Source organism: Taeniopygia guttata, chromosome 31 (assembly GCF_048771995.1).
Source record: "Taeniopygia guttata chromosome 31, bTaeGut7.mat, whole genome shotgun sequence".
NCBI classification, from domain to species: Eukaryota; Metazoa; Chordata; class Aves; order Passeriformes; family Estrildidae; genus Taeniopygia; species Taeniopygia guttata.
This window is the reverse complement of record NC_133056.1, coordinates 1,710,356-1,732,003: the sequence shown is the minus strand read 5'-3', so window position 1 is coordinate 1,732,003 and position 21,648 is coordinate 1,710,356. Positions and strand designations below refer to the sequence as shown.

The 21,648-nt window shown below is 62.9% G+C and overlaps 2 protein-coding genes across 2 annotated transcripts in view; one reads left to right on the top strand and one right to left on the bottom strand.

Annotated features, from left to right (window-relative positions):
• HDAC6 (histone deacetylase 6) overlaps positions 1–11,546 on the top strand; it is a 36,332-nt gene extending 24,786 nt beyond the window's left edge. The window contains exons 20-27 of the mRNA XM_072920210.1: positions 841–909; positions 2,904–3,093; positions 5,006–5,155; positions 5,994–6,168; positions 7,109–7,335; positions 7,968–8,123; positions 9,905–10,033; positions 11,183–11,546. Coding sequence (XP_072776311.1) covers positions 841–909; positions 2,904–3,093; positions 5,006–5,155; positions 5,994–6,168; positions 7,109–7,335; positions 7,968–8,123; positions 9,905–10,033; positions 11,183–11,254 — 1,168 coding nt within the window. The 3' untranslated portion in view covers positions 11,255–11,546. The remainder of the gene's footprint in view (positions 1–840; positions 910–2,903; positions 3,094–5,005; positions 5,156–5,993; positions 6,169–7,108; positions 7,336–7,967; positions 8,124–9,904; positions 10,034–11,182) is intronic.
• On the bottom strand, positions 11,546–21,253 carry WDR45 (WD repeat domain 45). Its single transcript, XM_072920318.1, has 10 exons — positions 21,020–21,253; positions 20,121–20,195; positions 19,068–19,172; positions 17,530–17,626; positions 16,273–16,367; positions 15,973–16,052; positions 14,806–15,014; positions 13,004–13,105; positions 12,786–12,928; positions 11,546–11,735 (listed from the first exon to the last, which is right to left on the bottom strand). Exons 1-10 carry the CDS (start codon positions 21,066–21,068, stop codon positions 11,626–11,628), a joined length of 1,065 nt encoding a protein of 354 aa, XP_072776419.1. The 5' UTR covers positions 21,069–21,253; the 3' UTR covers positions 11,546–11,625.
• Between the last annotated feature and the right edge of the window lie 395 nt (positions 21,254–21,648).

Genomic DNA, 21,648 nt, shown 5'->3' with positions numbered 1-21,648 from the left:
ACGGGAATGGGAACGGGGAACCCCCGGGAACGGGAACGGGGACGGGAACGGGGACGGGAACGGGGGGACCCCGCTCAGTTACCGGCACCGGGGGGACCCCCAGGGAACAGCACCGGGAACGTGGGGACCCCCTCATCTATGGGGTTACCGCGGCTGGGGGACCCCCAAACCCCCCCAGGCACCCCCAAATCCCCCCTGGGCACCCTCAAATCCCCCTGGGCACCCCCAAACCCCCCTGGGTCCCCCCAAATCCCCCCTGGGCACCCCCAAATCCCCCCTGGGCCCCCCCAAATCCCCCCGGGCCCCCCCCGGGCACCCCCAACCCCCCCCTAGGCACCCCCAAACCCCCCTGGGCACCCCCAAACCCCCCCAAATTCCCCCTGTGCACCCCCAAATACCCCCCGGAAACCCCTAAACCCCCCCAGAGACCCCCAAGCCCCCCCAAACCCCCACCAGGTACCCCCAAAGCCCCCCCCAGAGACCCCCAAACCCCCACCGGGTACCCCCAAACCCCCCCTGGACACCCCCAAACCCCACCCTGGGCACCCCCAAACCCCCCCGGGCACCCCCAAATCCCCCCTGGGCACCCCCAATTCCCCCCTGGGCACCCCCTAACCCCCCTGGGCACCCCCAAACCCCCCTGGGCACCCCCAAACCCCCCCTGGGCACTCCCAAATCCCCCCTGGGCACCCCCTAACCCCCCCGGAACCCCCCAAATCCCCCCTGGGCACCTCCAAACACCCCCCGGCCCCCCCCCGGGCACCCCCAAATCCCCCCTGGGCACCCCCTGGGCACCCCAAATCCCCCCCCAGCCCCCCCAATCCCCGCTGCCGTGCTCAGGGTGCTGATCCTGGACTGGGACATTCACCACGGCAACGGCACCCAGGAGATCTTCGAGGAGGACCCCAGGTGGGGAGGGGGTCGGGGGGCTCGGGGGAGGGGTTTGGGGGTCTCTGGGGTGGTTTGTGGGTTCCCAGGGGGGGTTTTGGGGTGCCCGGGGGGGGTTTGGGGGTGCACAGGGGGGTTTGGGGGACCCCAGGGGGGGTTTGGAGGGTCTCTGGGGGTGTTTGGGGGTACCTGGTGGGGGTTTGGGGGGGCTTGGGGGGGGTTTGGGGGTGCCCAGGGGGTGTTTGGGGGTCTCGGGGGCACTTTTTGGGGTCCCGTGGGGATTTTGGGCAGTTTTTGGGGTCCCACGGAGATTTGGGGGTCTCTGGGTCACTTTTCGGGGTGCCAGTGTCACTTTTTGGGGTGCTGGGGTCACTTTTCGGGGCGCCAGTGTCACTTTTTGGGGTGCCGGGGTCACTTTTCGCGGTCTCTGGGTCACTTTTTGGGGCGCTGGGGTCACTTTTCGGGGCACTGGGGTCACTTTTCAGGGTCTCTGGGTCACTTTTCGGGGTGCCGGGGTCACTTTTTGGGGTCTCTGGGTCACTTTTCGGGGCGCTGGGGTCACTTTTTGGGGTCTCTGGGTCACTTTTCAGGGTGCCGGGGTCACTTTTCGGGGTGCCAGTGTCACTTTCGGGGTGCCGGGGTCACTTTTCTGGGTCCCGGTGTCACTTTTCGAGGTGCCAGTGTCACTTTTCGGGGCACTGGGGTCACTTTTCGGGGTGCAGTGTCACTTTCGGGGTGCCGGGGTCACTTTTCGGGGTCTCTGGGTCACTTTTCGGGGTGCCAGTGTCACTTTTCGGGGCGCCGGGGTCACTTTTCTGGGTCCCGGTGTCACTTTTCGAGGTGCCAGTGTCACTTTTCGGGGCACTGGGGTCACTTTTCGGGGTGCAGTGTCACTTTCGGGGTGCCGGGGTCACTTTTCGGGGTCTCTGGATCACTTTTCGGGGTCTCAGTGTCACTTTTCGGGGCGCCGGGGTCACTTTTTGGGGTGCCGGGGTCACTTTTCGGGGTCCCGGTGTCACTTTTCTGGGTGCCAGTGTCACTTTTTGGGGTCTCGGGGTCACTTTTTGGGGTCTCGGGGTCACTTTTTGGGGTGCCAGTGTCATTTTCGGGGTGCCAGTGTCTCTTTTCGGGGTCTCTGGGTCGCTTTTCGGGGTCTCTGGGTCACTTTTCGGGGCACTGGGGTCACTTTTTGGGGTGCCGGGGTCACTTTTTGGGGTGCCGGGGTCACTTTTTGGGGTCTCTGGGTCACTTTTCGGGGTCTCTGGGTCACTTTTCGAGGTGCCAGTGTCACTTTTTGGCGTGCCAGTGTCACTTTTCGGGGTGCTGGGGTCACTTTTCACGGTCTCTGGGTCACTTTTTGGGTCTCTGGGTCACTTTTCAGGACGCCAGTGTCACTTTTTGGGGTGCCAGTGTCACTTTCGGGGTGCCAGTGTCACTTTTCGGGGTCTCTGGGTCACTTTTTGGGGCACTGGGGTCACTTTTTGGGGTGCCGGGGTCACTTTTCGGGGTGCCAGTGTCACTTTTTGGGGTCTCTGGGTCACTTTTCGGGGCGCCGGGGTCACTTTTCGGGGTGCTGGGGTCACTTTTCGGGGCACTGGGGTCACTTTTTGGGGTCTCTGGGTCACTTTTCGGGGTCTCTGGGTCACTTTTGGGGTCTCTGGGTCACTTTTCGGGGTCTCTGGGTCACTTTTCTGGGTGCCAGTGTCACTTTTCGGGGTGCCAGTGTCACTTTTCGGGGTGCCAGTGTCACTTTTTGGGGTCTCTGCGTCACTTTTCGGTGTCTCTGGGTCACTTTTCAGGGTCTCTCGGTCACTTTTCGGGGCGCTGGGGTCACTTTTCGGGCTCTCTGCATCACTTTTCCGGGTCTCTGGGTCACTTTTCGGGGCGCCGGGGTCACTTTCGGGGTCCCAGTGCCACTTTTCGGGGTCTCTGGGTCACTTTCCGGGGTGCCAGTGTCCCTTTTGGGGTGCCAGTGTCCCTTTTGGGGTGCCAGTGTCCCTTTTGGGGTCCCGCAGTGTGCTGTACGTGTCCCTGCACCGTGGGGACGGCTCCTTTTTCCCGGGGGGTCCCGGGGGGTCCCCGCGGCGCCGGGGGAGGGGTCCCGGCCGCGGCTTCACCGTCAACGTGGCCTGGGGGGGACCCCGAGTGGGGGACCCCGAGTACGTGACGGCGCTGAGCCGGCTGCTGCTGCCCCTGGCCGCTCAGGTGAGAGGGGGCTGGGGGGTTTTGGGGGGTTATTTGGGGTTATTTGGGGTTTTTTTGGGGTTTGTTTGCAGTTATTTGGGGTTATTTTGGGTTTTTTTTGCGGTTTATTTGGGGTTTTTGGGGGTTTATTTGGGGTTATTTGGGGTTATTTGGGGTTTATTTGGGGTTTGTTTGCAGTCATTTGGGTTTTTTTGGGGGTTATTTGGGGATTTTTGGGGTTATTTGGGGTTTATTTGGGGTTTATTTGGGGTTTTTGGGGTTATTTGGGGTTTATTTGGGGTTATTTGGGGTTTATTTGGGGTTATTTGGGGTTTATTTGGGGATTTTTGGGGTTATTTGGGGATTTTTGGGGTTATTATTTGGGGTTATTTGGGATTTTTTGTGTTTTATTTGGAGTTATTTGGGTTTATTTGGGGTTTGTTCGGGTTTGTTTGGGGTTATTTCGGGTTTATTTGGGGTTTGTTTGGGGGTTTTTGGGGTTCTTTAGGGTTATTTGGTGTTATTTGGGGTTGTTTGGGGTTTTTTGGGGTTTATTTGGGTTTGTTTTGGGTTATTTGGGGTTTATTTGGGGTTATTTCGGGTTTGTTCGGGGTTATTTGGGGATTTTTGGGGTTATTATTTGGGGTTATTTGGGATTTTTTGTGTTTTATTTGGAGTTATTTGGGTTTATTTGGGGTTTGTTCGGGTTTGTTTGGGGTTATTTCGGGTTTATTTGGGGTTTGTTTGGGGGTTTTTGGGGTTCTTTAGGGTTATTTGGTGTTATTTGGGGTTGTTTGGGGTTTTTTGGGGTTTATTTGGGTTTGTTTTGGGTTATTTGGGGTTTATTTGGGGTTATTTCGGGTTTGTTCGGGGTTATTGGGGGTTTTTGGGGTTTATTTGGGGTTATTTGGGGTTTGTTTGGGGGGAAATTGAGTTTGTTTTGGGTTTATTTTGTTTTTATTTTGTGTTTATTTTGGGTTTATTTTGTGTTTATTTTGGGTTTATTTTGGGTATCGGGGCTGTTTAAGGCGCTGTTGGGTCTCTTTGGGGAAGGGTCGTGTCCCTTTTTGGGGTCAGGGTCCCTTTGGGGGGGTCAAGGTCCCTTTTTGGGGGTCAGGGTCCCTTTTTGGGGGTCAGGGTCCCTTTTTGGGGTCAGGGTCCCTTTGGGGGGGGGTCAGGGTCCCTCTGGGGGGGTCAGGGTCCCTTTGGGGGGGTCAGGGTCCCTTTTTGGGGGGGTCAGGGTCCCTTTTTGGGGTCAGGGTCCCTTTTTGGGGGGGTCAGGGTCCCTTTTTGGGGGTCAGGGTCCCTTTGGGGGGGTCAGGGTCCCTTTTTGGGGTCACGGTCCCTTTTTGGGGTCAGGGTCCCTTTTTGGGGGGGTCAGGGTCCCTTTTTGGGGGTCAGGGTCCCTTTTTGGGGTCAGGGTCCCTTTTTGGGGTCAGGGTCCCTTTTTGGGGGGGTCAGGGTCCCTTTTTGGGGGTCAGGGTCCCTCTGGGGGGGTCAGGGTCCCTTTTTGGGGGGGTCAGGGTCCCTTTTTGGGGTCAGGGTCCCTTTGGGGGGGTCAGGGTCCCTTTTTGGGGGGGTCAGAGTCCCTCTGGGGGGGGCAGGTTCCCTTTTTGGGGTCAGAGTCCCTCTGGGGGGGTCAGGGTCCCTTTTTGGGGTCAGGTTCCCTTTGGGGGGGTCAGGGTCCCTTTTTGGGGGGGTCAGGGTCCCTTTTTGGGGTCAGGGTCCCTCTGGGGGGGCTCTGGCTGTGATTTGGGGGGCTCAGGGTCCCTCTGGGGGGCTCTGGCTGTGATTTGGGGTGGGGGGACCCTTTTGGGGCTCCTTTTTGGGTCCGTGTTGGGCTGTGGGGCCGCGGCGGCACTTTGGGGGTGTCGGTGCCCCCCAAGGGGCGCTGTGGGGGTCGCTGAGCCCCCCCTGAGGCTGTGTCCCCCAGTTCGGGCCGGAGCTGGTGCTGGTCTCCGCCGGGTTCGACGCGGGCCGGGGGGACCCCCTGGGGGGGTGTCTGGTGTCCCCCCAAACCTTCGGCCTCATGACCCACCTGCTGGGGGGGCTGGCGGGGGGGCGCCTGGTGCTGCTGCTCGAGGTGAGTCAGGGGGGCCGGGGGGGGCTGGGGGGTCCTGGGAGGTCCTGGGGGTCCTAAAGTGGGGGTTTGGGGGTCCTGGGGTTCCCCAAAGAGAGTGGAGGTCCCCAAAGGAGCAGTTTGGGGTCCTGGGGGGTTCCCAAGGGGGGGTTTGGGGGTCCTGCGGGGTCCTAAAGGGGCGGTTTGGGGTCCTGGGGGTCCCCAAGGGAGGTTTGGGGTCCTGGGGGGGTCCTGGGGGTCCTAAAACGGGGGTTTGAGGGGGCCTGGGGGTCCTAAAGGGGCGGTTTGGGGTCCTGGGGTTCCCCAAAGAGAGTGGAGGTCCCCAAAGGGGCAGTTTGGGGTCCTGGGGGGTCACCAAAGGGGCGGTTTGGGGTCCTGGGGGGTCCTGGGGGTCCCCAAGGGGGGGCCTGGGGGTCCTGGGGGGTCCTAAAACGGGGGGGTTGGGGTCCTGGGGGGTCACCAAAGGGGCGGTTTGGGGTCCTGGGGGATCCAAAAGGGGGGATTTGGGGGTCCTGGGGGTCCCCAAGGGGGGGTTTGGGGTCCTGAGGGTCCCCAAGGGGGGATTTGGGGGTCCCAGGGAGGGCTGGAAAGGGTCCTGGGGGTTTGGGGAGACCCTGGGGGTCTCTCTGGGGGTCTGGGGGTCCCACTGGGGGTCCCAGGGTGGGTCAGATGTGCCGGGGGGGCCTGGTCAGGGTTTGGGGGGTTGGTCTGGGGGTCCCATGGGGGGGGTGGCACTGGGGGGGTGGGGGTCTCTGACCCGGGGGTCTCTGTTTGGGGGTCTCTGTTTGGGGGTCTCTGACCCGGGGGTCTCTGTTTGGGGGTCTCTGTTCGGGGGTCTCAGGGCGGCTACAACCTGTCGGTGACGGCCGAGGGGGTGGGGCAGTGCCTGGGGGTCCTGCTGGGGGACCCCCCCTCGCTGCCGCCCCCCGGGACCCCCCAACCCGCGGCGCTGCGGGCGCTGGGCCGGACCCTGCGGGCACAGAGGGGCTGCTGGAGCTGCCTGCGCCTGCCCCCCGGTGAGACCCTCCCCACACTGCCCCGGGACCCCCCAACACTGCAATGGGACCCCTCCCCAAACTGACCCGGGACCCCCACACTGACCTGGGACCCCTCCCCAAACTGACCCGGGACCCCCACACTGACCTGGGACCCCTCCCCAAACTGACCCGGGACCCCCACACTGACCTGGGACCCCTGGGACCCCTCAACACCACCCCAGGACCCCCGGGAACCCCCGGGACCCCCCCCAAACTGCCCTGGGATCCCCTGGGACCCCCCACACTGCCCTGGGACTCCCCCACACTGCCCTGGGACCCCCACGGGACTCCCCCACATTGCCCCGGGACCCCCCCACACTGCCACGGGACCCCCGGGACCCCCCACACTGCCCTGGGACCCCCCAAACTGCCCTGGGACCCCCCAAACTGCCATGGGACCCCCTCGGGGCCTCCCAACACCGCCCCGGGACCCCTCCCCACACTGCCACGGGACCCCCCCACACTGCCATGGGACCCCCCCACACTGCCATGGGACCCCCAACACTGCAATGGGACCCCCCCACACTGCCATGGGACCCCCCCACATTGCCCCGGGACCCCCACGGGACCCCCCCACACTGCCCCGGGACCCCCCCACACTGACCTGGGACCCCCGGGACCCCTCAACACCACCCCAGGACCCCCGGGACCCCCCGGGACCCCCCCCAAACTGCCCTGGGATCCCCTGGGACCCCCCCCCCACAGCCCTGGGACCCCCCCACATTGCCCTGGGACCCCCCAAACTGCCCCGGGACCCCCCAAACTGCCCTGGGACCCCTCCAACACTGCCCTGGGACCCCTCAAACCGCCCCGGGACCCCCCATGGACCCCCGGGACCCCCAAGCCCTGTCCCAGTCCCACGGGGACACCCAGGACCCCCCAAACCCCCCAACCCCCTCCTCTCTCCCCCCCGCTCCAGTTGAGCCCCCCAAGGAGGAGGAGGGCGGTGATGACGTCACTGCCGCCGCCGATGACGTCACAACCACAGCCGATGACGTCACTGCCGCCGCCCGCCGCCTGGGGGCGCTGCAGCTCGGGGGCGGGGCCGGGGGCGGGGCCGAAGCGGAAAAGGGGGCGGAGTCTCCGCCGGGCCCCGCCCCCCCGGCCGCGAGCGGCCCCTGCTGGGAGGAGGAGGAGCTGGAGGAGGTGGGGGAGGGGCGGGGGGGGGGGTTGGATTTTGGGGAGGGGTCTGGGGTGGGGGTTTTGGGGGGGTTTGAGGAAAGTCTGGAGGGGGTTGGGGGAGGGGTCTGGGGGGGTTTGGATTTTGGGGAGGGGTCTGGGCAGATTTGGGGTGGGGGTTTTGGGGGATGGGTTTGTGTGGGGGATTTGGGGTGGGGGATTTGGGGGGAGGATTTAGGGGGAGGATCTGGGGTGGGGGATTTGGGGGAGGATTTGGGGGGAAGATTTGGGGTGTGGGTTTTTGGGGTGGGGGATTTGGGGTGGGGGATTTGGGGTGGGGGATTTGGGGCAGGGTTTGGGATAAGGGATTTGGGGGGAGAATTTGGGGGCAAGATTTGGGGTGGGGGTTTTTGGGGTGGGGGTTTTCGGGGCAGGGTTTGGGGTGGGGGATTTGGGATGGGGGATTTGGGGGGGGGGGTTTCGGGTGGGGGTTTTTGGGGCAGGGTTTGGGGTGGGGGATTTGGGGTGGGGGTTTTTGGGGTGGGGTTTGGGGCAGGGTTTGGGGTGGGGGTTTTTGGGGTGGGGGTTTTTGGGGCGCGGTTTGGGGTGGGATTTTGGGACCCCCCAGCGCTCATGCCGCCGTTCCTCCCCGCCGCCAGGGGGCGCTGTTCGCGGTCACGCCCCTCCAGGGCTGTCCCCACCTGGGGGCCGTGGCCCCTCCCCCACCCGGGGGGGCTCTGGGGGAGCTGCTGCCCCCCCCCTGCGGGGTCTGCGGCAGCCGCCGCGAGAACTGGCTCTGCCTCACCTGCCACCAGGTAAAAACAGCCAAAAACAACCCAAAACAGCCCAAAAACAGCCCAAAAATCACCCCAAAACAGCCCAAAAATACCCCCAAAATCACCCCAAAACCAACCCAAAAACACCCCAAAAACAGCCCAAAAATACCCCCAAAATCACCCCAAAAATACCCCCAAAATCACCCCAAAAACACCCCAAAAATACCCCCAAAATCACCCCAAAAACAGCCCAAAAATACCCCCAAAATCACCCCAAAAACAGCCCAAAAACAGCCCAAAAATACCCTGAAACAGCCCAAAAATACCCCCAAAACACCCCAAAAATACCCCCAAAACACCCCAAAAATACCCCCAAAACACCCCAAAAATACCCCCAAAATCACCCCAAAACACCCCAAAAATACCCCCAAAATCACCCCAAAAATCACCCCAAAACCAACCCAAAAACACCCCCAGAGCAGCCTAAAAATACCCCCAAAATCACCCCAAAAACAGCCCAAAAATACCCCCAAAATCACTCCAAAAACACCCCAAAAATACTCCCAAAATCACCCCAAAACCAACCCAAAAATCACCCCAAAAATACCCCAAAAACACCCCAAAAATACCCCCAAAATCACCTCAAAAACATCCCCAAAATAGCCCAAAAACAGCCCAAAAATACCCCCAAAATCACCCCAAAACAGCCCAAAAATACCCCCAAAATCACCCCAAAAATCACCCCAAAAACAACCCAAAAACACCCCCAAAGCAGCCCAAAAATACCCCCAAAATCACCCCAAAACCAGCCCAAAAATACCCCCAAAATCACCCCAAAAACAGCCCAAAAATAATCCAAAAACACCAAAAAAATACCCCCCAAATCACCCCAAAAACAACCCAAAAATAACCCAGAAATTACCTGAAACACCCCAAAAATACACCGCCCCCGAGGACCGGCTCTGCCTCACCTGCCACCAGGTATGGCCCCCCAAAACCAGCCCAAAACAGCCCAGAACCAGCCCAAAAATACCCTGAAAAAGCCCAAAAATACCCTAAAAATCACCCCAAACACAGCCCAAAAATACCCCAAAACCAGCCCAAAAATAGCCCCAGAACAGTCCAAAAAGACCCCAAAAACAGCCTGAAAATACCCTAAAACCGGCCGATAAACAGGCCAAAAATGGCACCCCAAAATCACACTAAACCACCCCAAAACGAGCCCAAAAACACCCCGAAACACCCGAAATCAGCCCAAAAATACCCCAAAATCACCCTAAAACACCCCAAAACCACCCCAAAACCACCCCAAAACCCCCAATCTGTGCTGATCCGATCCGACCCGCTCCGATCTGTGCCGATACGATCTGTGCCGATCCGGTCCAATCCGATCTGGTCCGGTCTGTGCCGATCTGATCCGTGCTGATCCAATCCCTGTCGATCTGGTCCGATCTGTGCCAATCCGATCTGGTCCATGCTGATCCGATCCGATCCGATCCGACCCGATCCGGTCCGGTCCGATCCGTGCCGATCCGATTCGATCTGATCTGATCGGATCCAATCCGTGCCGATCCGGTCCAACCCGGTCTGACCTGGTCTGAGCCGATCCAATCCAGTCCCATCCGATCCAGTCCGACCCAGTCCGATCCGATCTGATTTGATCTGATCCAATCGTATCCGATCCGGTCCGATCCGGTCCGATCCGGTCTGATCCGATCTGATCTGATCCGATCCGTGCCAATCCGTGCCGATCCGATCCGATCTGGTCCGATCTGAGCCAGTCCGACCCGTTCCGACCCGTTCCGTTCCGTGCCGTGCAGGTGCTGTGCGGGCGCTACTCCGGGGGGCACATGTTGGCACACGGGGGGGCACAGGGACACCCCCTGGTGCTGAGCCTGCGGGACCTGACGGCGTGGTGCTACACCTGCGGGGGCTACGTCACCCACCCGGTGGGTCTGGGGGTGTCATTGGGGTCACAGGGGTCACTGGGGTCACTGGGGTCACGGGGTGCTACCGCTGCGGGGGCTACGTCACCCACCCGGTGGGTCTGGGGGCTCACGGGGGTCACAGGGGTCACAGGGGTCACGGGGTGCTACCGCTGCGGGGGCTACGTCACCCACCCGGTGGGTCTGGGGGCTCTGGGGGTCACAGGGGGTCACTGGGGTCTGGGGGCTCACGGGGTGCTACTGCTGCGGGGGCTACGTCACCCACCCGGTGGGTCTGGGGGTGTCACTGGGGTCACAGGGGTCACAGGGGTCACAGGGTGCTACTGCTGCGGGGGCTACGTCACCCACCCGGTGGGTGTCACCGGGGTCTGGGGGGGTCACAGGGGTCTGGGGGTGTCATTGGGGTCTGGGGGTGTAATTGGGGTCTGGGGGTGCTACACCTGCAGGGGCTACGTCACCCACCCGGTGGGTGTCACGGGGGTCTGGGGGTGTCACCGGGGTCTGAGGGGGTCACAGGGGTCACGGGGTGTCATTGGGGTCTGGGGGTGCTACACCTGTGGGAGCTACGTCACCCACCCACTGGGTCTGGGGGTGTCATTGGGGTCTGGGGGGGTCTGGGGGTGTCAGGGGTTTTTGGGGGACTCCCTCACCCCCCGGGGGGGGTCTCTGCACTCCCCCCCCCCACCCCGAGTTTGGGGGTCTGGGGGCTTTGGGAATGAACCATTGTGAGAGCGGGGGGGGGGAGGAGGGGCAGGGGGTGAACCATCAGGGAATTGGGGGGGGCGGGATATGGGGTGAACCATCAGGGAATGGGGGGGGGGGAGAACACGGGCTGAACCATTGAACCGCTGGGGTCGGGGTGGCACTGGGCTGAACCACTGGGGAATGCGGGGGGGGGGAAACAAGGTTGGGCCGAACCATTGTGGAGACGGGGGCGGGGGGGGGCACGACGCTGGGCTGGGGGTCGAAGTTGGGATGAACCATTGGGAAGGGGGAGGCGGGGGGGGACTGGAGCGAACCATGGGGGTACGGGGGGAGGCAATCCCACCTCGGACCGCACCACTGCCGAGCGGGGGGGGGTTGGAAAGAACCACTGGGGAGTGCGGGGAGGGGGGGACGGGTTCATTGCCTGACCCCCCCCATCCCCCCCAGGTGCTGCTCCCCACCAAAACCTTCATCTACCGCCTCAAATTCGGCACCGACCCCCCCACCTCCTCCCTCTGAGCCCCTCCCCCACCCCTCCCCCCTCTCTTAAAGGGCTACACACGTGCCAACCCCCCCCCCCAAATCATCACCAGCACCCCGGGACCCCCAAACCCCCCCTGGGCCAAAGGCTGGGCCGGGCCCACGGGCGGGGGAGGGGCAGGAGGGGGGGGACTCCCCACCCCCCCAAAACGCGGGGGGGGTCCCCGGGCACGCGGGGGGGGACCCCGATTTTGTATCCCCCTCCCCCCCTTTTGGAGCTTTTTAAACCCCCTTTGTTACGCCGAGACACCAATAAAGACACGGGCGAGGTTTGGGGGGGTCCGGCTGGTTTTGGGGGGGGTCCCCCGGCTCGGGGGGTCCCGGGGGGGTTTTGGGGGTCCCGGGGGGGGTCAGAAGTCGTCGTCGTCGCAGATGTCCAGGAAGACGTCGAAGGCCTCGCGGTTGCAGTTCCCGTCGGGGCTGAACACGTACTTGTGGAAGGTGCCGTCCACGCACACGGCTGGGGGGGGGGGGAGAGGGTTTGGGGGGATTTGGGGGGTTTGAGAGGGTTTGGGGGGGGGTTTAGGGGGGGTTGAGGGGATTTGGGGGGGTTTGGGGGGGGTTGAGGGGATTTGGGGGGGGTTGAGGGGGTTTAGGGGGGGTTTGCGGGGGGCTTGAGGGGGTTTGAGGAGGTTTGGGGGGATTTGAGGGTGTTTAGGGGGGGGGTTGAGGGTGTTTAGGGGGGGTTTGAGGGGGTTTGGGGGGATTTGAGGGTGTTTAGGGGGGGTTTGAGGGGGTTTAGGGGAGGTTTGAGGGGGTTTGGGGGGGATTTGAGGGGGTTTGAGGGAGTTTAGGGGGGCCCTGTGAGTGTTTAGGAGGGGTTTGAGGGGGTTTAGGGGGGGGGTTTGAGGGGGGGTTGAGGGGATTTGGGGGGGGGTTTAGGGGGGATTTGAGGGGGTTTAGGGGGATTTTGAGGGGGTTTTGGGGTGTTTGAGGGGTGCCCTGGGGGTGCCTAGGGGGGGTTTGGGGGGGGGTTGGGGGCATTTGGGGGCGTTTAGGGGGGCCATGGGGGGGTTTGGAGGGGTTTGGGAGGGGCCTGGGGGTGTTTAGGGGGGATTTGAGGGGGTTTGGGGGGGGTTGAGGGGGTCCTGAGGGGGTTTGGGTTATTTAAGGTTTATTTGGGTTATTTAGGGAGCGTCTCAGGGTTATTCCGGGGGTCTCTCAGGGTTATTTCAGGCACGTTTGGGGTATTTCAGGGGGTCTCTCAGGGTTATTTTCAGGAGTGTTTTGGGGTTATTTCAGGAGTGTTTCAGGGTTATTTTCAGGAGTGTTTTGGGGTTATTTCAGGGAGTGTTTTGGGGTTATTTTCAGGCACGTTTGGGATATTTCAGGGGGTGTTTCAGGGTTATTTCAGGCACATTTGGGGTATTTCAGGGCTCTCTCAGGGTTATTTCAGGCACATTTAGGATATTTCAGGGCTCTCTCAGGGTTATTTCAGGAGTGTTTCAGGGTTATTTCAGGGGGTCTCTCGGGGTTATTTCAGGCACATTCAGGTCTCTCGGGGTCTCACCGATGACGGAGCTGGGGCTGCGGCCGGCCCTGCCGAAGGCGCACACCCCGGGCGCCTCCGCCGGGATGGCGAAACTGGCCAGGGACCACTGGGACTCCACGTAGGGGCCCAGCACCGGCCCCACCTTCCCCACGCGCGCCAGCCTGGGGGGCACAGCGGGTCAGGGGGGCTCGGGGGGCCCGGCGGGTTTGGGGGACCCCCCACACCCCACAACTCACGCCGAGCGCCGGTTGAGCCGCGTGTCCCGCAGGGCAAAGACGTGGCCGGTGCCTTTGTCGCTGGCCGCGCACAGGAAGGAGCAGTCGGGGCTGAAGGACAGGCTGGGGAACCCCAAAAACTGTCAGGGGTGGGGGCACCCCAAAACCTCCTCTGAAACCTCACCAGGGCTGGGGGCACCCCAAAACCTCCCCCAAAACCTCACCAGGGCTGGGGGCACCCCAAAAACTGTTAGGGGTGCGGGCACCCCAAAACCTCCCCCAAAAACCTCACCAGGGCACCCCAAAACCCCATCAGGGCTGGGGGCACCCCAAAATCCGTCAGGGCTGGGGGCGCCCCAAAACCTCCCCCTAAAACTGTCAGGGATGGAGCACCCCGAAATCCGTCAGGGATGGGGCCACCCCAAAACCTCCCCCAAAACCTCACCAGGGCTAGGGGCACCCCAAAAACCGTCGGGTGGGGGCACCCCAAAAACCTCCCCCAAAACCTCACCAGGGCTGGGGGGAACCCCAAAAACCTCACCAGGGCTGGGGGCACCCCAAAACCTCCCAAGAAACCCGTGAGGAATGGGGGGGAACCCCAAAACCCCATCAGGGCTGGGGGGACACCGCAAAACCAGGCCGGGGCTCCCCCAGTCCACCTCCAGTGTCCCCCAGTGCCCCCCAGTGCCCCCAGTCCCTCCCAGTGCCCCCAGTACGGCGGAGCTGGAGCAGCTCAGCCGGGCAGGGAGGGAACCCCAAAACCAGGCTGGGAGGGGCAGCACCCCAAAATCGCCTTGGGAGGGGTCCCCAAGTGCTCAGGTGCCCCTCCCAGCCCCCCCAGTCCCTCCCAGCCCCCCCAGCCCCACCAGTACAGCGTGGCGGGGTCAGTCCCAGTTCCCCCAGTTCCCCCAGTCCCTCCCAGTGCTCCCAGTCCCACCAGTATAGCGTGGCGGGGTCGGTCCCAGTTTCCCCAGTGCCCCCAGTCCCACCAGTAGAGGGTGGCGGGGTCGGTGCCCATTTCCCCACTCCCTCCCAGTTCCCTCCCAGTCCCCCCCAGTCCCCCCCAGTGCCCCCAGTCCCACCAGTAGAGCGTGGCGGGGTCGGTCCCAGTTTCCCCAGTTCCCCCACTCCCTCCCAGTTCCCCCAGTCCCCCCCAGTTCCCTCAGCCCCACCAGTATAGGGTGGCGGGGTCGGTGCCCGTTTCCCCAGTCCCCCCCAGTGTTCCCAGTTTGCCCAGCCCCACCAGTATAGCGTGGCGGGGTCGGTGCCCGTTTCCCGTTTCCCAGTCCCCCCCAGTGCTCCCAGTTTCCCCAGTCCCCCCAGCCCCCCCAGCCCCCCCAATGCCCCCAGTCCCACCAGTATAGGGTGGTGGGGTCGGTCCCAGTGTTCCCAGTTTCCCCAGTTTCCCCAGTCCCTCCCAGCCCCCCCAGTCCCCCCAGCCCCCCCAGTCCCACCAGTATAGGGTGGCGGGGTCGGTGCCTGTTTCCCCAGTCCCCCCAGTCCCCCCAGTTCCCCCAGTCCCACCAGTATAGCGTGGCGGGGTCGGTGCCCGTTTCCCCAGTTTCCCCAGTGTTCCCAGTTCCCCCAGTGGCACCAGTATAGCGTGGCGGGGTCGGTGCCCGTTTCCCCAGTTTCCCCAGTTTGCCCAGTCCCCCCAGTCCCCCCAGTGGCACCAGTATAGCGTGGCGGGGTCGGTGCCAGCCCCCCCAGTCCCCCCAGTTTCCCCAGTCCCCCCAGTGCCCCCAGCCCCACCAGTAGAGCGTGGCGGGGTCGGTGCCCGTTTCCCCAGTCCCCCCCAGTCCCCCCAGTCCCCCCAGTCCCACCAGTAGAGCGTGGCGGGGTCGGTGCCCCGGCGCAGCTCCAGCAGGCGCGCGCGGCTCTGGGTGCAGAAGAGGCGGATCAGGGTCCCGCGGCGCGAGGCCGAGGCCAGCAGCGAGCCCGGGGCGCTCAGCGCGGCGCAGCACAGCTCGCTCTGGTGCGCGCTGATCGCCACCGGCGCCGAGGAGGAGCCGGGCTGCGCCGAGCCCAGGTCCTGGGGACAGTAGGGACCAGTGTAAACCAGTGTAAACCAGTATGGACCAGTACGGACCGGTATAAACCAGTATAGACCAGTATGGACCAGTACGGACTGGTGTATACCAGTGCTGACAAGGAGCCGGGCTGCGCCGAGCCCAGGTCCTGGGAACGGTATGGACCAGTATAAACCAGTACGGACCGGTATGGACCAGTATAAACCAGTACGGACCAGTATAAACCAGTATAAACCAGTATAAATCACTATGGACCAGTATAAACCAGTATGGACCAGTACAGACCAGTGTGTACCAGTGCCAACGAGGAGCTGGGCTGCGCCGAGCCCAGGTCCTGGGGACAGTAGGGACCAGTATAAACCAGTATGGACCGGTATAAACCAGTATGGACCAGTATAAACCAGTGTAAACCAGTATGGACAAATATGGACCGGTATAAACCAGGATAAATCACTCTGGACAAGTAGAAACCAGTACGGACCAATACAGATCTGTACGGACGGGTACAGAGCGGTACAGACCAGTACAGACCAGTACAGACCAGTGTGTACCAGTGCTGACAAGGAGCCGGGCTGCGCCGTGCCCATGTCTAGCGGGAAAACCAGTACGGACCAGTACAGACCAGCATGGACCAGTGTGTACTGCTATGGACCAGTATAAACCAGTACCAACCAGTACGGACCAGTACAGACCAGTACGGACCAGTGTAACCCAGTATGGCCCCAGTGCTCCCCAGTATCCACCCAGCTCCTCCCCAGTGCTCCCAGTTCCCCCCAGTCCCTCCCAGACCCTCCCAGTTTGGCTCCCAGTTCCCTCCCAGTGCTCCCAATTTGGCTCCCAGTGCTCCCAGTCCCCTCCCAGTGCTCCCAGTTCCCTCCTAGTGCTCCCAGTGCTCCCAGTTTGGCTCCCAGTGCTCCCAGTTCCCTCCCAGTCCCTCCCAGTGCTCCCAGTTTGGCTCACCACCAGCTGCAGGCTGCCGCACTTGTGTCCCGGGAACACCAGTAAGGCGCGTTCCAAACTGGGACAGAGATCCACGATCCCTGCGGGGGCACCCCAAAATCACCCCGGGCACCCCAAAATCACCCCAAAATCACCCAGAGCACCCCAAAATCACCCACGGGACACCCCAAAATCACCCCAGGGCACCCCAAAAATACCCCACAGGACATTGGGACCCCAAAAAGCCCAAGGACATTGGGGTGTCCCTGCACCCCAAAAATCCCGTGGTTTTTGGGGTCCCCCCGGGGTTTGGGGTCCCACCTTTGGGGTTGTCGCGGGTCTCGAACTCGAAGAGCTTCGTGGGGCGGTGCGGGAAGGAGAAGACGTAGATGCGGTTCTGCAGGACCACCACCAGCCTGGGGGCAAACCAGTGAAACCAGTTCAACCAGTGAAACCAGTGAAACCAGTTAAACCAGTTAAACCAGTGAAACCAGTGCCTCCCAGTTAAACCACTGCCTCCCAGTTCAACCAGTGCCTCCCCAGTGCCCCCCAGTGCTCCCAGTACAGAACACGTACAGCCGGTTCTGCAGGGCCACCACCAGCCTGGGGGCAAACCGGTTAAACCAGTGAAACCAGTTCATCCCAGTTAAACCAGTTAAACCAGTGAAACCAGTTAAACCAGTTCAACCAGTGCTTCCCAGTTCAACCAGTGCCTCCCAGTTCAACCAGTCCCCCCCAGTCCCAGTTCCCAGTTCCCAGTTCCCAGTTGCAGTTCCAGTTCCCAGTCCCAGTCCCAGTTCCCAGTCTGCCCAGTCTGTCCAGTTTGCCCAGTTTGCCCAGTTGTCCCAGTTTGTCCCAGTTTATCCCAGTTTGTCCCAGTTGCCCAGTTTGTCCCAGTTTACCCAGCTGTCCCAGTTTGTCCCAGTTTATCCCAGTTATCCCAGTTTATCCCAGTTTGTCCCAGTTTCTCCCAGTTCTCCCAGTTCTCCCAGTTTATCCCAGTTCTCCCAGTTCTCCCAGTTTATCCCAGTTTGTCCCAGTTTATCCCAGTTTATCCCCGTTGCCGTACCGGTCGTGCCGCATGCGCACGGCCAGCACGGGCCGGGGGAAGCTGAACTCCAGCACCAGTTTATCCCAGTCTATCCCAGTCTGTCCCAGTTTATCCCAGTTATCCCAGTCTATCCCAGTTTATCCCAGTTTGTCCCAGTCTATCCCAGTTTCCCAGTTGCCGTACCGGTCGTGCCGCATGCGCACGGCCAGCACGGGCCGGGGGAAGCTGAACTCCAGCACCAGTTTGTCCCAGTTTATCCCAGTTTATCCCAGTTTGTCCCAGTTTCCCAGTCTGTCCCAGTTTATCCCAGTTATCCCAGTTTGTCCCAGTTTATCCCAGTTCTCCCAGTTTATCCCAGTCTATCGCAGCTGTACCGGTCGTGCCGCATGCGCACGGCCAGCACGGGTCTGGGGAAGCTGAACTCCAGCACCAGTTTGTTCCAGTTTATCCCAGTTTCCCAGTCTATCCCAGTCTATCCCAGTTTGTCCCAGTTTATCCCAGTTTATCCCAGTCTATCCCAGTTGTACCGGTCGTGCCGCATGCGCACGGCCAGCACGGGCCGGGGGAAGCTGAACTCCAGCACCAGTTTGTCCTTCCCCTCGCGGGCGTCGTCCCAGATCAGCACTGCGGAGAGATGGCGCGTCGGCACCCCGAAACCGGGCACCCCGAAACTGGGATACCCCGAAATGGGGCACCCCAGAACTGGGACACCGAAATTTGGGATACCCCGAAAACAGGCACCCCGGAACCGGGCACCCCAAAATTGGGGCACCCTGGAATTGGGGCACCCCAAAACCGGGGACACCCTGAAATCGGGCACCCCGAAATAGGGGACACCCCGAAAACGGGCACCCCAAAACTGGGGATACCCCGGAACTGGGGACACCCCGAAATTGGGGACATCCCGAAATTTGGGACACCCTGGAATTGGGGGCACCCCGATATTTGGGACACCCCGATAACGGGGACACCCCAAAATGGGGACAGACAGCGTGTGGGGCACCCCGAAATTTGGGATACCCCAAAAGCGGGACAGGCTGGAACTGGGGACAAAGAGCACATGGGGCACCCCAGAACTGGGACACCCCAAAACTGGGGACAGACAGTGCGTGGGGCACCCAAAAATTGGGGACACCCCGGAATTAGAGACACCCCGAAACTGGGGACACCCCGAAATTGGGGACAGACAGTGCGTGGGGCACCCAAAAATTAGGGACACCCCGAAACTGGGGACACCCCGAAATTGGGGACAGACAGCAGCTTGGGGACACCCCAAAACCGGGGACACCCCAAAACCGGGGACACCCAAAACCGGGGATAGGGACACCGGCACTGGGGACACCCCGGTTTTGGAAGATCTCCAAGGGAATTGAGTCTCCCCCGGTTATGGGGGACCCCCAGGGAATTTGGGGATCCCCCAGTGAATTTGGCCCCCCGGTTTTGGGGTCCCCCCGGTTTTGGGGTCCCCCCGGTTTTGGGAACCCCCAGGGCATTTGGGGACCCCCCAGTGAATTTGGGCCCCGGTTTTGGGGTCCCCCCGGTTTGGGAACCCCCCCAGTGGATTTGGCGCCCCAATTTTGGGGTCCCCCCGGGTTTGGGGACCCCCCCAGTGGATTTGCCCCCCAGTTTTGGGGTCCCCCCGGTTTTGGGGACCCACCCTGTGGATTTGGCGCCCCGATTTCGGGGTCCCCCCGGGTTTGAGGACCCCCCAGTGAATTTGCCCCCCGATTTTGAAGTCTCCCCGGTTTTGGGGTCCCCCCGGTTTGGGGACCCACCCTGTGGATTTGGCGCCCCGATTTTGGGGTCCCCCCGGGTTTGGGGACCCCCCCAGTGAATCTGTCCCCCGGTTTCGGGGTCCCCCCGGTTTCGGGGTCCCCCCAGTTTTGGGGTCTCCCCGGGTTTGGGAACCCCCCCAGTGAATCTGCCCCCCAGTTTTCGGTTCCCCCGGGTTTGGGGACCCCCCCCAGTGGATTTAGCCCCCCAGTTTCGGGGTCCCCCCCGGGTTTGGGGTCCCCCCCAGTGGATTTGCTCCCCGGTTTCGGGGTCCCCCGGTTTTGGGGCGCACCTGAGGCGTCGGGGAACTTGGGGTGACTGCCGCCGCCCACGATGGCCAGCAGGTTGGAGCGGTGCAGCATCTCCACCAGCCCCACGCTGCCCACCTGCTCCGCGTCTGGGGCACCCCCAAATCAGGGGGGACCCCCAAACCGGGGAACCCCCCCGAGGAGGGGGGGGGCACCCCCAAACCCCACCGGGCCCCCCAAAACCGAGCGACGCCCCCGCTCCGGGGACCCTCCCAGCCCGGCGGGGGGATGGGGGGGGGGCAGCACAAATTTGGGGACCCCCCCCCAGCTGGGAGACCCCCCAAACCTGAGCACCCCCCCCCAGCCCAGCGCACCCCAAAACCCCCTCCTCAATTTAGGGACCCCCCCAAAAACCACCCCCAGACACCCCAAACCTCCCCCCCCCCCCGGCTGAGGAACCCCCCAAAAATGCCGCACTCCCCTCGCAGCCATGGGGGACCCCAAAATTCCTGCCCGGGGCCCTTCTGTGCCCCTAAGGACCCCAAAACCCCCCCGGGGAACCCCGAACCCCCCAAACCCCCCCCGGTGAACCCCAAAATCCCGGGGAACCCCGAACCCCCCTGGGGAACCCCAAACTCCCGGGGAACCCCAAAACCCCCCCTGGGGATCCCCAAAACCCCCCTGGGGATCCCCCATGCCCCCCCATGTCCCCCATGTCCCCGTTCCCCCCAGGTGCCCCCCGTGCCCTCCAGGTGCCCCCCCACGCCCCCCACCCCTCCCCCAGGTGCCCCCACCCTCACCCAGGTGCCCCCAGGTGCCCCCCAGGTACCCCCACCCCTCACCCAGGTGCCCCTCAGGTGCCCCCAGGTACCCCCTGTGCCCCCCAGGTGCCCCCCCACGCCCCCCACCCCTCCCCCAGGTGCCCCCCGTGCCCCCACCCTCACCAGGTGCCCCTCAGGTGCCCCCCAGGTACCCCCTGTGCCCCCCAGGTGCCCCCACCCCTCCCCCAGGTGCCCCCCAGGTGCCCCCAGGTGCCCCCAGGTGCCCCCAGGTGCCCCCCCACGCCCCCCACCCCTCCCCCAGGTGCCCACCCTCACCCAGGTGCCCTTTCTCCATCAGCGGTTCCACGTTGAAGATCCGCACCCCCGAATCCATCGCCACACAGAAACAGCCTGGGGGGATTGGGGGGATTTGGGGGTCCCTGGGTGGGTTTTGGGGTCCCTGGGTGGGTTCAGGGGAGTTTGGGGGTCCCCGGGGGGCATTTCAGGAGGGGCTGAGGGGTTTTGGGGGTGTCACGGGGGGCACCGCAGCGGTTTGGGGGTCCCCGGGGGTGTTTTGGGGGTCCCGGGGGGCGCTGGAGGTGCCGAGGGAGGTTTGGAGTTTGGGGGGTCGGGGTTGGGATTTTGGGGGTTCGGGGATTTAAGGGTTTGGGATTTTGGGGGTTCGGGGTTTGGGGATTTGAGGGTTTGGGATTTTGGGGGTTCGGGGTTTCAGGGGTTCGGGGGTCCGGGGATTCGGAGGTTTGGGGTTTTGGGGTTCAGGTTTTCGGGTTTTGGGGTTCGGGGTTTCAGGGGTTCGGGTTTTGGGGTTTGAGGGTTCGGGGTTTCGGGGTCGGGGGTTCGGAGTTTGAGGGTTCGGGTTTTGGGGTTCGGGGGTTTCGGGTTGGGGGTTTTGGGGTTCGGGTTTTGGGGTTTGAGGGTTCGGGGTTTCGGGTTTGGGGGTTCGGAGTTTGAGGGTTCGGTTCGGGGTTTTGGGGTTCGGGGATTTCGGGTTTTGGGGTTCGGAGGTTTGGGGTTCGGAGTTTGAGGGTTCGGGGTTTTGGGGTTCGGGGTTTCGGGTTTTGGGGTTTTGGGGTTCGGGGTTTGAGGGTTCGGGGTTTCGGGTTTGGGGGTTCGGTTCGGGGTTTTGGGGTTCGGAGGTTTGGGGTTCGGAGTTTGAGGGTTCGGGGGTTTCGGGTTTGGGGGTTTCGGGTTTTGGGGTCCGGCCCCCCACTCACTCTGGTCCTGGTTGAAGCGCACGCTGTTCACCCCCCGGGCCTGCGCCATGGCGGGGCGGGCCCGCGGCGGCGGCGCCGCTTCGGGGGGAGCCGAAGGGGGGAGCGGAGGGTCCCCAAAACTTCTCGGGACCCCCAAAAACCCCAAAACCCCCAAAAGTCCCCTCAGAGCCCCGCGGCCGCCCCGACCACCGAGACGCCCGGCCAGAGCGGACTTCCGGTCACGTGAGCCGCGCCGCGCCCTATCATGGCTCGCTCCGGGCGGCCGCGCGCGCTGATTGGCGGAGACGGGAGGGCGGGGCCGTTGCCCGGCGACGCGCCATGTTGGAAACTGGCAGCGGCGTGCCGCGCTGCCATAGCAACCAGCGGCTGCCATGTTGGAAGCGGGCAGAGCGCCGGGGGCCGGCGCGGGGGTTTGGGGGGATTTGGGGAGTTTTGGGGGACCCCCAAGTCCCCGAGGGGGAGGGTCCCCTCTTCCAGCGACGGCCGAGGGAGCCGCCGCTCGCTTCACGCCTTTATTGCCCGTTTCTCTCCTTTATTGCCCATTTCACACCTTTATTGCCCATTTCACGCCATTGTTTCCCGTTTGCCCCTTTCTCTCCTTTATTGCCCGTTTCTCTCCTTTATTGCCC

Coding starts and splice junctions, on each gene's coding strand:
- WDR45 (XM_072920318.1), bottom strand. CDS start 21,068: ATGGCGCAGGCCCGGGGGGTGAACAGCGTGCGCTTCAACCAGGACCAG. Junction 19,173..20,120: donor GATGGAGAAAGGGCACCTGG/GTGAGGGTGGGC, acceptor GGGGTGCCCCAG/ACGCGGAGCAGGTGGGCAGC. Junction 11,736..12,785: donor CAGCCCCAGCTCCGTCATCG/GTGAGACCCCGA, acceptor CCCCCCCCCCAG/CCGTGTGCGTGGACGGCACC.